This window comes from Euprymna scolopes, chromosome 14 (genome assembly GCF_053919585.1).
Source record: "Euprymna scolopes isolate OS-2025 chromosome 14, ASM5391958v1, whole genome shotgun sequence".
Classification (NCBI taxonomy): Eukaryota; Metazoa; Mollusca; class Cephalopoda; order Sepiida; family Sepiolidae; genus Euprymna; species Euprymna scolopes.
In genome coordinates this window covers 53,822,838-53,836,837 of record NC_136495.1, presented here as the reverse complement: position 1 = coordinate 53,836,837, position 14,000 = coordinate 53,822,838, and the positions used below count along the sequence as shown (strand labels likewise).

Sequence of the window (14,000 nt, the reverse complement as noted above, 5' to 3'; positions counted from 1 at the left end):
TTTTTGGTTAAAATTAAAATTTTATTGCCAAAATATCGCGTGGGTGTAGGAACAAAATAATTAACAAGCCACCCTCTTCTTCATGTTAAGAATGGGGTTCTAAATAATAACATTATTATTTAGAAATCCATTCTTAACAGGAGAGGGACGGAAGGGGGAACAGAATTTCGTTAACTATTCTCTACCTACATCTATCGTGCGTTTTTTTTTTTTTTTTAATTTCTAAATTAACGAACGTTTTTAGTTTACGCCAAAATATTTTTCAAGTTAATCAGCATCAAGCATTAAACTAATATTAACATAAATCTCCAATGAAACGTATTTTTATATTAAAAACGAAATTGGCGTCATTTTTAATTATTAAAACAACTGCAATGAATTTGCTATGAGTAATGCGAGAAAAATTTGGTAGTAGTAAATTCACGAAGAGAGAATTGTCGGACAAGGGAAAGAAAAATATTGGATCTTACCGGGCAACCCAGACATCAATTATGGGCCCAAATGATTTAAATTCTCTTTCTAACTCATATTTGCCAACTCTATTGCCTAGGTCACCAACAAACAGTCTATAACCACCTCGAATTCGATCAAGTACTGCACGGTTTTCCATAGACATGACGAGAAGAACGGATAACAATGGCAGCTCGGTATCGGCTTCCTTACTTCTTCCGGTTGGTTCAAGGGCAGATAACTCTTGCCAGCTTGGATTAATTCGAGCTTTATATATGTCACAAGTTTACACCTATTTAAGGTTTGAAAAGATCTACCTATAACTGCAGTAAAGTTAGACACAGGGTCAGTTTAAAACAGGGGTTGGTTATACAGCTCCTACAAAAAAAAAAAAAAAAACTTTGTAATATTTGTTATGATTGGCCTCATCGGTGAAAGGGCACTTCAAGAAAACCTATACTCCTATAAATGTGAGTTTTTTGTGTATCTATTATATAAAAACCCTTTCTTCTATTTATTTAAAAAGAAAAAATACAACTTTGTTATATATGAGTCGTGGAATTGCATTCATTTGAAAAAGATCTGGCTAATTTGGATATTCTTTTAAACATTCATTTTAATCCCCTATTAGTTTTTTCGGTTTTCTTATGAGATGATCATCCTTAACTATTATGCAGATATTCTATATGATTTATACTTGTATAATAGTTGCGTAAAGAGGTTATAATAAACATAAACCTCTTTTTACATATATTTATGTATGCGTGTATGTATATATATATATATATATATATATATATATATATATGTATTTTTGTTTAAAAATTTTTGCCTACCAAACTCCTGTCAGTTTTTGGGTCTACAGACATGAAACTTAATATTTCAAACCTATGCAGAACTTTATATTTGGGTTTTAGGCAGAGAAAATCTGCAGAAGTGTGAACATTAAAGAAATGGAATTTGCCAAGTGGAGGTCGAACGACGGCATTACGAATATGCATACATAACGTAATAGCTATTGGATGAGGTTTTAATTTTTAGCCTTGTAGCAAACATGTCTTCATAGCTCAGGCACTAACGTCAAAGGAAAAAGTAAATCGTAAGCTAAACGTTTTGGTTTCGATTCTCCATGGTGACGTACAATTCATTTAAAAAATTTTTTTTTTAACTTTTTAAATCATTACCATATATTATCTTATTACCATTACCGTAATATAATAAATACAAAATCTGCATTAATCAAAATATATTTAAACCTATTTTACAACCGGATAATACCAGGCGACCTGCTACTTAGTTATAAAACTGACAACCTTTTAAAAAAAAAAAAAAAAAAAAAAAAAGGGGGAAGATATGCCTGGGAGCATAAACTCCATAGATTAACTGGAACTGATACTTTGACCTGGTTAGGTGGGTCTCCCCTCCCCTCATCTCATCTCCAGTTATAAAACCAGCGTCATAATTAACTAATACCATGTTATGAAGTTTCTTGATTAATAATATTGATTACTTGAATTCTTAGTTATTTTCATGTTTCAGCTGTTGTAACCATCGACCCCCCCCCCTTTTTTTTTTTTTTTTTTAGCTTGGACACTTTTATAAACGTATACAAAATTTCAAACTGAATCTTCTATTCAATTCAAGGGAGTAGATTGTTCTTGTTCCACCAGTCCTGGCCGGATAGTGTTGGAATTCACTGGAGTACTTCTGCTGTTGCATATCAGGAGTTGTCTTTTGAACGTTTTTTAAAAAAAAAATTTTTTTTTATTTTTTCAAATACACACGTGACGTGTCAAATAGAGGCACAAATTTAGTTTCCAGTTTTTTTTCGACATGAAAGGACATTTGTCTGGAATTTAAGGGAATTTTTCCTACTTTATTCCTGCAGCACTTTTAGAAATTCATACTTTCTGCAGATGAATCCCCATTGTGGAGAGATTAAATTGATTCCCTGTCAGAAACTTTCAAACGAAATTACTGATTCAGCTCAATTTCTGTCATGAACTTTATAAGAACCTTTAAACTACTATGGTGAAACAAATAATCGCTATTCTTCCAAAATCTTAATTTGCCTCAGTCAAGAAGGATGATGGTCTATTTGGAGATATCACTAACAGCCCTAAGGGCATGCAAAGGCGCATCACCAATAAAACTATAGATTGAATTGAGTAATTTATTCAAGTGTTCTAGCTTTGCAAATTTTGTATCTACAATGGTCTTTCATCTCTGGATTTTCTTCACAGTAGAAGTATTAATTATTTTTATCACCTGTAGCAAGAATCAAACCTTCAAATTTCATAAACTATCACTTAAAAATTATTGTTAACCAACACCTTTATCCACTGTGTCACACCTGAAGGAGTAAGTTACATAGAGTATTTTGAAAATAATATCCAAAATGAAAATAGTAGTTTGAATAATCCAAATTGACAACAGTTGAAAAGTTTTTAACAATATATATATATATATATATATATTAATGAAAACAAATGGATGTAGTGTTTACCTTATATAATTAATATAAATAACTATTTATATATAGAAAATTTAATCCTAACCGAATTAAAAAAGCTCAATACGCAATAGAGAGTAGAGCTTATTATAAGAGAAAGAAAATTAAAACTAAGTCAAACTTCACACTCAAAATTTATTGTTCGACTGAATACTCCAAAAAAACAATTTACAAAGTTCTTTTTCTTTATGTCCTCTGATGAGAAGAATAATAAGAATAGCATTCTTTGAAAGTACGCAGAATAAGGACTTTGAATACTCCAAAAAACAATTTACAGTCAAATAAATTTTGATTGTAAAGTTCAACTTACAGTTTTAATTTTCTTTCTTATATATATTAAACAGTAATCTATGAACTAATGTTGAGTTCTACCATGCATCAGCATAGCTAATATAACATACTGAACTAACAAGTCACAGGTAGTCTAGTAATATATATATAAGGAACTTTGTGTGTGCGTTTCTTATGGACTCACAAACAGCTAGGCCGATTGTTACGAAATTTCATATGAAGGTACTTGATGTGCTTGGCAGTGTTCTTAGATAGGTTATGCATCTGGATGTCTTCGATAAGTATCGATAATTGAAATACTCCAATGAAAGAAGGAACAGACGATTTTGACCTAAGTAAACACTTTACACAGCCTAACATCACAAGTGAATTCGAGAAGTTTTATTACCACACAAGCCAAAAAGCCTGACATAAAATCAACTTTAATTCAAGCCATTATATATAAAAAATAATTTTATACAATCAACAGTAGAACCAGAGCAAGCAATCAATAGATTTGAGTGAAAAATGGGCGATTTCACTGATTTCGATGACAGTAAGAATATAGGAATGTGAAACATTCATTGCTTATCATTCAATCTCGGATCTCCCTGCTAATATATATGTCGAGTTATTTTTAACAATGACATTGATATTAAAAGTCCACTTTTCTATTTTAGAAGTGAATACAACTTCCTTATATACTTAGTTGTGAATATAACAATGACTTCAAAGGATAACTAATTTGCATATTTCTTAAAAAAAAAAGAACTTTTATTGATTCATTGTTCGTTTTTTCTTCTGTTACTTATTGAATAATTAATTTCATATTATCACGCACAGTTCTATTTGTACACATTTTCTACATTGTACATAACTGCATAGCATTTGAAGATGCATTTAGAGTAAATCTATCTGGGGAACGGTCTCCATCAAACTACTTTGTCAATTTTTGGACTGCAGACTTGAAATTTGATATTGGCCATTCAGACCTGTAGAACAAAATTAATTTGGTTTTAGCTGGAAAAATAGCTGTGAAGAGGTTAAAATTAAAAAGTTGGACCTTGGCAGGTATAATTTGATGTAATGTGTATGCTCTACGCATATGCAAATATACATTTATACGCTTAACTGTGTTGATTTGTCAAGTTTTCATATTCATGTGTCGTTAGCTCAGATGGTAGCGAATACCGTTAAATATTTTGGTTTTGATATTTATATTTTAACTTTTGCAATCACTACTATATACTGAGTACACTATAATAATCAATAGAGAATTGTCTAACAAAAAATATGAAATCTGCATAAATTAAAATATCATATTTAAGCAAATTTTGACTGGGCAATGTTGGGCAGCCTAAAAAGAAAAAAAAAAGGTGGGGGTGACTAAAAACTTAGCCATATATCATTATAAAGTTATTTCAATCCTATAAGTAAAAGGGGCATCTTCAGATAAGCAGGCTGATACAGCCTTCAGCAAGTCGGCTCTATTACTTGTGGGGCAAAAATAAATTTATAACAAAATATGGCTGATTTTTTTGGTTGTTTTTCTCATATTAGCATTGTTACTCTGTAAAATCTTAGCAATTTTTCATTCTTATATTTCAACATGAATACCTGTGATTGTAGATGAATAAAACCTTATTAACGTTTTTTTTTTTTTTTTTTTTTACATAGGTATCACCACTTATCGAGGCCCATAGGTCATTCGAGGATAAGGGTTAAAGAACATACAGTAGTCAATTGGACAATATAGTAATCATTAGTAATGAAAATTCGGTAAATTTGTTAACTTAAGTTGAATGGCTCATCAAAAACTTGTTTACGTTGGACTTGAAGACAACCATATTGTAGTCAGTTGGAAAGCAGGAAAACTGAAGACAGTTCCACAGGCGTGCAGTTCTAAGAAAGAAGCTTTATTCATGGAATCTACATTTAGGTTTAGGCACAGATAAAGAGTGGGAGGAATTATTGATAGTGTTTTCAGATAGACGAGTGTTTCTTGTGAAAGTTTGACAAGGGAGGACTTGAAGCTCAGTTGAGCACTTGCCATGAAAATAACATCTCTTCTGTGAGAAAGAGGTTGCAGGACATCTCCTACAAGGCTATGAAGTCTATTTTGAACTATCAAGGCAGGATGTCCTTTCTAGCAGCTCCTGCCCAGATGTGGCAACAGTACTCCATCCTTGGACATACCTAACTTTTATACAGGTAGAGAATTGCATCAGCAGGTAGATATCTACTGGATCGATATAAGGATCCCACCATTTTCCCAGTGGCCTTGGCAACGGATTTGATGTATGCGTTCCATTTCAGATCAGGAGTAAAGGTCAAGCCCAGAAGCTTGTCAAAACATGAGGCCTCCCCAAGATGAGAGCCATTCATTTCAATTGATGCCAGATAGGATCAGAACGTTGATGATGTAAAGATAGAAGCTTGGTTTTAGATGCATTAAAGTAGCCAGCCACTTCTTTCCCCATTGTACCACCTGGCCAAGATCCGTTTACGGTCTTAAATGTGCTACCACAAATGGTAGTGTCATCAGCAGAAATGTCTACGAATGATGTAAGGATATGATTTGGAAGATCATTAAATGTAGATCAGGAAGAGAGTTGAGCCCAGGATGGACCCCTGAGGGACTCCAGCATTAATACTGTGAGCTTCTGATTTTTGCTCATCAACTACTACTCTTCTGAACCTATCAAAGAAATGATTTGATAATTGAGAAGACATTTCCAGCTATACCATAGCTGGAGATCTTCATTCGTCTTTCGAATCATTACAATTCATTCATCTAGAATCTAATCCAAAATGGACCAATTTCTGAAGCCACAACGTTTCGATGGTAACCCTTCAGCGCTTGATTCCACAGATCACTGCAGCAAGGAGGCATTTCTAAACAGTCTGCCGATCACATCGCTCCCCTAAAAGGGTGGCCTCTGCTTGTGAATCATTAATCACATCCATTATAACCGCTGCATTACCTGATTGTCTGTCAAAAGCCATAATTAAACTTCCAATGATTACTATCCATTACAAACTCAACACACACATTATATATATATAAAGTTTTTAAAATATAATTATCCATTGACACATGCTTCGTCGTCGTAGACGACTCAGTGGCAGAGTGTATCAAATTGGTAAAAAAGGGAAAACTATTCCCAACTCGCATTTAGGTAAAAATGCATTTGCATATAAACAATCGAATTCATTCAAAAAGTATTGCGAACAAAAACAAATAGCATGAATATATATGTGGAAATGTGTTCATTCTTTTTTTTTTTTTTTTTTTAATTACATTTTCACCCCAAACAAGGCACATCGCCACTTTGGTGTAGGGGGCTACTATTAAGGGCAACAGCTACTGGGGTACTATGTAAGGAGTTGAGCAGCAAGATGTCGAACTACACTTGAACTTCTGCATGTCAGTACAGTCGGGGAAGCAGGGACCCAGAAAGGAATTCCAAAGTCTAGCGGTTTTGGGGAAGAAATTACTGGAGTAGAAAGCTCTTTTACATCTAGGGATCTCTGCTGTGTGAGGATGGGATTTAGCTGCCTGTCATGTTTGTTGAGGGTGTTTACGTCGTGGGGGCACAAGTGCTTGCAGTTCGTCAGAGCATTCACCATTAAAATACTTGTAGAACAGGCAGAGGGACGCAACATTTCGTCGATGGGACAGAGGCTGAAGCTTAGATGACAGTTCAGGACCTATCAGGTTGGCGACTCTTTTGAACCTTGTCTAGGAGCGAGAAACTAGTAGCAGATTCCAACTCCATGTTTCCTGTGAACATTAGACCAAGGAGTTTAAAAGATGTACTTTCAGATAAAGAGTCATTGGCCATTGCTATTGGTGGTAGAGAATGTTTCTTGTAATTATTGAAGAAAACAAGTTTAGTCTTGGCAGCATTGAATGTGACCATCCATTTTTGTTCCCATTCCACTACAGATTGGAGGTCATCCTCTAGTGTTTCTGCCATATCTTTAGCTATGTGTTCATTTGTTTTCCTGTCGTGCCTGTTATAGAGTGTGGTGTCATCAGCATATATACCTATCTCAGAGGCAATTTTGTCGGGGAGGTCATTTACGAATATTAGAAATAATAGAGGTCCAAAGATAGACCCTTGAAGCATTCCCGCAGTTATATCATTGTTTAGATGTACGACCGTCGAGGACAACCTGGATTTTTCTCTTATCTTAAGAAGGATTTAATTCAATTATATTTCACCTTTTATTTATACCAATCCTTTAATTTATGAAGCTCGATGTAACTACACAGCATATAACAAATAAATGGTAAAAGTCTATATTTCAAATTTCAAGATGTTGATCTTACCGTTTATCCCTTGACATGCACGATTCTTGACAGCACCGGTTTCATCGCACAAAATTATTCACGTAATTATGTCAATTCTTGAATTTATTTCGCCCTAAACTTATCAGAAGAAAAAGCACTTATCAATTTTAGAAGAAAATAAAGGTATATGGGCATGATTACAAAATCATTTTTTTTACCTCTTTTTACCCCCTGGAGACGAAACCAAAATTTTACCAGCGTCAAATATTAGATTTCCAGATGTATATCCACATGTTCTTGCTTCTGAGTAATTTTTCAGCAAAATTTAATGATCAGAAAATATTTTATATCCCGAAAAGTGCTATTTTAGGCAACAAAACTTTTTATCAAAAATCCGAGAATGTTACATTTCCTTCCTTACCTAGTTGTAACTTCATGCAAAATTTCATAAAACTGTAAGGAGTAGTCATTGAGAATTTTTGGAACGAACAGAAGAACGAGCGTACGGACAAGGGTGAATTCTAAGGTCCAAATTCGACTAAGTCGGTGGACCAACAAATGTAAAACTGCTAATGAATGTTTTTTGGGTTTTTTTTTTTTGTTGTTGTTTTTCGTTATTTTTTTATTTGTATCAACCCTTTTTGGGTTATTTAATGCAGAATCCAGTAATTTTGGAAGTTCTTTATATCTTAAAAAAAAATTTTTTTGGAGTTTGGTTTGTTTTTTTTTTCTATAAGAAAAATTGTGGTTTTTGATGTTGAAGAACTTGATTGAGTTTTGCAAAGAGAAAAGAAAAAAAAAAAAAACAATAACATTTGTGTGTATTATTATTCATCAGACTACTGTTCTCATCTTGTGTGTGATTTTCACGTTTCAGTCATAACCGCCGACCTTCTTCAGGCCTATCACACAAGATAAGAACAGTAGTCCGACGAATAATACAGATAACCAATCCTCATCTCCAAAATTAAGAAACGTAATAACATTAATGTTTGGTGTATTTTAGGTCAGAAAGCCAATATCTTCAGACAGTCTGATTTGGTAGCACCTAAATGATGAAAGCTATTGTATACTTGATACATTTAATATGAAACAAATACAATGTTTAAAATAATTATTCCATATCTTTTGTCTCAAAATAATCTATCATTATATTAAATGTGAGTCAAGCAGTGTTTATTTCCCTAGAGCTTTTTGTACCTATTTTAATCACAAAATACATGTTAAAATATTCCTGGAGATTGAATTATGCTTGAAAGAAAAATGCATTTTAATTATTCTAATAATAATAATTTTTAATTTACTTGCAAAGTGATCCATCCCCTTATTAAGTTTCTATCTATTACTCTTATCCTCTCTCACTATTTTGTTTGATCCCCTCCCACCACCAATGTTCTTATTTTATACAATCGCTAGTGGTGGATGCCAGGCCTTGCCCTGTAGTAAAATATGCTTCAATATATTTTAATTCATGCAGATTTTGCATTTATTATTATAGAGCCAATTCTCTATTGACCTGATTGTACCCGACGTCAAAAGTTAAAAACAAATGACTTGGGTACCATCAGTTAGAATCGAAACAAAAACATTTAGTGCTCCAACCGCATTCCCTACCATTTGAACAATTGACAGATGGATAAGAAAGCTATGAATGAATTTACACATGTGAAAAAGTAATAGAAATATGCCGGCAAGTTGAAATTAACATTTTGCATTTCAACTTGATGTAGGCGTTATTCATCCATCCAAACAAAGATTTTACTCATTATAAACCATCCTTGGTGTATGATTACTATTTCCTGTTAATTTCAGTGTTATGTGACCAGTAGTTTAAGAGTTTATCAGTTAATTATCGGTTAAATATTTTCAGACATACACATATACGCATACATACATTTACCGTTTTATTTATAGATGTTTGCAAAACTATTCAAAAGATATTGCAAAATGATACATACAGAAAAATGAAGATATTGTGCTGTGAATATAAATTAATTTTATTTTAAAAAAATAAAATAAAATAAAAAAATAGTTGCATATGAGGTTTTACGGTTTGTTCATCAAAATACCTACTGAACTTTTGAAAGTAAACATGTAATATTAGTTTGTGTATCTTGCCAAATTTGAAATACAATATTTAATAAAATACTATTTAATCAATATCTGGAGGGAGAGAGAAACAGAAAACTGAACAAAACTAATTTTGTCTTTATTTTTCAACATTTAATTGGTTTTCCTAATCATTTGTTCCTCGATTTAAACAATCTATGCTGAGCTCAGTGGCGAGGGGGGGGGGGGCATTATTTTGAACATTCTTTTTAAAAGTTGACGGTTTCGTTAAGGATTAGAAGAAAATTTAAATATAGGTCATTCCAGCAGAATTCAATAGAAAGTGGATCAGTAATTTCCAAGAATTAAATCGTTTCCATTGATGCAAAGACTGTCAGACGATCAGAATGACTCATCCTTGTTGAAATTCTGATTAGAATAATACATTTTTATTTGATTTTTTTTAAAGGGGAAAAAGAAAAAAGGGGAAAAAAGAAAAAAGGGGAAAAAAGAAAAAAGGGGAAAAAAGAAAAAAGGGGAGAAAAGAAAAAAGGGGAGAAAAGAAAAAAGGGGGAAAAAAGAAAAAAGGGGGAAAAAAGAAAAAAGGGGGAAAAAAGAAAAAAGGGGGAAAAAAGAAAAAACGGGGAAAAAAAGAAAAAAGGGGAAAAAAGAAAAAAGGGGAAAAAAGGAGAAGGGGAAATTGAAAAAAAAAAAAAAAAAATGAATGGAAAATCAAAAAGAAAGAAAAAGATTCAATTATATATTGCCGGTATTGCATTGATAAATATATTGGTGAGGAGATTCAGACAACTGTTAATGCTCTGTATATTTAATAAAATTCAAACCATATGCAGAAGACACTAATTAATTCAAAGAGTTTTCTAATATTTCAGCTTCTAACTATATTAGATAGGGAAATAGGAAAAAGGGAGCAGTAAAAAACAAAAACAAGTTTATATGAAAAAGAAACATAGTACTAATCATAATTCAATCCCAAGCAATGTCGGTTTTTCCTACTATATATATATATATATATATATATATATATATATATATATATATATATATATATATATATATATATACACACACACACACACACACACACACACGGCATAATCACGTTGACACACCGGTTCCCGTCAGATCACCGAAGTTAAGCAACGTTGAGCCTAGTCATTAATAAAAATGGGTGACCAATTTGGGAATTCCAGGTGCTGTATGTAGGAGGACGTCGACACCTCCCTGCAAAAAGTTGCAAAAGCCTAACGTCGTCATCTCCCCTAACGGGGATATACATGCAACTGGGGACCGCTTGTGAGTTTCATACTCCCATGAAACTTCCTCCTTTGGAGGAAGCCGGTTAAACCCTGAATAGGGTTGGTGCTGACTACACACACACACATTAGATTTCTCTTTGTCTGTCCATTCTACTTTTTCTCAGACACTACTGACCAATCTGTCTGAAATTTTGTATGGGCTTTTGTTATAAGGTGCAGCAAACTAAATATTATGGTATCCGCTCAATGTACAGTTAGGGATTAATAGGATTTAGTCCCCATAATACTACATTTACTCTAGAAGTTTCTTGGAAACTACTGGTCTGAATTAGTATAGATGTTTGTCATAAGGTGAAGCGAACTAAGTATTATGGTATCTGTCCAATGCACAGTTAGGGATTAGTATTTAATGCAAAAATAAACCATCAATTTGGTATGAAGCACTCATTCTAAGTCAATGGGCTATAATTTTTGACTGTTTTAGACGGTTCAAAAATTTAGAGCGTGAGTGTGTGTGTGTGTATATATATATATATATATGTGAAAAAATGAATGTAGCATATCTAACCTTCATACAAAAGCGCTAGTAGAGAATATGAAACTTTCTCTAATGAATAAATTCTTTCCAAAAATACTTTTTCTTTTAACATTAATGATATGGGTCAGGTTTCGGGGGAGGGATGGAAAAATAATTTTTTATTGTCATTTGAGTTAAGGTGAGAAGAATGGGGTAGGAGTGTGAATTCAATAGAGGAAAAAAAAAAATGTCTTTCAATGGAAAAATCACATGAATTTATTTTTATTGTTTTACCGAAAAAAAAAAAAAAAAAAAAAAACTTTCAAAATTCAAAACAAATTCTAAAATAACTAGAATACCCATCTTAGGATGAATAAAATCACACCCACTTTACCCTGAATAATTTGCACCCCTTTTATGTCTCCTTATGAAGATTAAAATTAAGATATGATACTAAACTTCATTGCAAATATTATTGAGAGAACATGGAAGGAAGCAAAACAACAGAATTAAAAAAAAAATAAATAAATAAAAGAAGTGTAGTATGAGCAGGTATCTTCTCAAAAGCTATCTCCTGGAATCAATGTGAAGACACAATTTTAAAACAACCCTTTTGTCTCCATATTATTGCAGTCAACCAAATTTCTCCCCCCCCCCCCGTCCGGATTAATTCCAAAACAAAATCTGCTAAATGAACCAGATAAAAAAAAAAAAAGAATTTTTTTTTTTTTTTTAAGAGTTACGGTTAAAATTTTTTTTTTGGGGGGGAGGTGAGAAGGAGGAGGTCGGAGTACAAATTCCAATAGAAAAAAATTAGCATCTTAAATTGTTTCCATTAATGTAAATCATCACCTAACTCTGAACTAATAGTTTTTCGTCAGTTTCAAAATATATACCAGCACTGCACTCTTCTTAAAAAAAAAAAAAAAAAAAAAAAAAAAATCATTGTTGCATTGTTAAAAAAGAATGCACACAATTAACAGAAAAGATTTCACTTTTAACTTTCTCGATAAGAAAATAATATTAAATTATAAAACATGTATAAAAACAACATGAACAGATTAGCAAAATAATCTGGTGCAAAAAACTAGATCCGATATCGGGAACTTTTTTTTTTTGAGGCAGGTGGTGTTTGATCAACACTACTGGGGAGCTGTAGTGGACTGGTGGATATATTATACATATCCCCCAGTCGAACAAGATAGAAGAAATGATTTGAATTGGGAAAGGAAAAATGAATTGTTTTGAGGAAGGAACGAACAACGTGTTTACTGGAATTAAACGAACTAGAATTTATTTCATGAAGAAACAAGTGAAAGAAAAGGGTACTACACGTGTTTAGTTTGGCGTGCGTCTCTCACTGTTTACTGGTGAGAAGGAAAGTCTATTGTCGGAAAGAGAGAAAGTCAATCCAGTTTGGTGTGCGTCTCTCGCTGTTAGCTGGTGAGGAGGAAAGTATATTGTGGTATAGAGAGAGAATGAGAAAAAGTCAATCCAGGCCATGGAGATAGAAAACGTATAAAGTGTACATACTGTCTGTTAGCTCGTGCCCCATACATAGTAGCAGGGGACGTGATGCGCGCGAGCACGCGCCTCCCGAAAGAGAGGCGGCTGGTTCGCCGAATCTCTCAGCTCGAGAGCTGGTCTGAAAAGGAGGATGCTGCTTATCGCTCTTGCTTTTATAATTGTTTCCGGTGGTCTTTTGCGCACGTGTGGATTTTCTTTGAAAGGGGAAGTGACTTTGTCCATATGCGCGTATATGTGTGTACGTTAGCGTGTGTGTGAACGTGAATATATCTACCTGTGTGTACATGTGAGCGTATGTATATGACGAGAAATATGGCTTGAGATGTGAACGCGTGTTTTTGTGTGAGACTAGAAAAGGTTCCCACAGAGCCATAATCTTACTTTGTTTTTGAAATACCAAAACAGTTTTTCGTGGTAAAGAACTGTAGATTCCTAAAATAATATTAGGACTAGCCTGAATTCTTGAAAGCAAAGTAATGCATTGATTGCGAGAGATTATCTGATTCACAAACAAAGTATTCCAATGAAGAACAGGGGGTTAATTTTTTTTTTGATATAGTTTTAAAGGTTGAAAAACTTTCAAGAACCCCCCACACACACACACACACACACAATATATATAAAAGGCTATATGTCTGCCTGTCTCCATATTTTCTGCCATGTGTCTGTGTCTCCATGTTTTCAAACTATCTCTTCAAAACTAAAAATCGCAGAGCGGCACTAGGGGCCTTAAATGATTGTATTTTTTCTTTACAGACCGTTCTCTTTCATAGGTCTTTAGCCAGTCAAAATAGTTTTCAAGGGGTCAAAAATGGATGAAAATTAAAAAATTAATCCACTTTGTGCATTCATTTGAGTATGTGTGTCATGTTGGTACAGTGGTAACGTCATCAGCTTTGAATGCTACAGTTTCAGTCTCGATTCTAACTGACGGCACCCAAATAATTTTTTTACTTTTGAAATCATGACTTTAAATAATATATAAGAAATCTGGACAAATTAAAATATATTTAAGTGTATTTCACGCTTGGGCAAAGCCCCTCCCCCTGCTAGTATTATATATATATATATATATATATATATATATATATATATATA

The 14,000-nt window shown here is 33.2% G+C and overlaps 1 protein-coding gene across 2 annotated transcripts in view; it reads right to left on the bottom strand.

Moving 5' to 3' along the window:
• The window catches only part of LOC145293018 (uncharacterized), a 71,238-nt gene that overhangs the window by 40,786 nt on the left and 16,452 nt on the right, over positions 1 to 14,000 (bottom strand). The window contains exon 1 of one of the 2 annotated variants that reach the window (XM_080139297.1): positions 471 to 828. The exons of the other annotated variant lie outside the window; for it this stretch is intronic. Within the exon in view, the coding sequence (XP_079995423.1) occupies positions 471 to 616 (146 nt within the window). The 5' untranslated portion in view covers positions 617 to 828. Of the gene's footprint in view, positions 1 to 470; positions 829 to 14,000 lie in introns of those variants that run through there. 2 annotated transcript variants of the gene reach the window in all.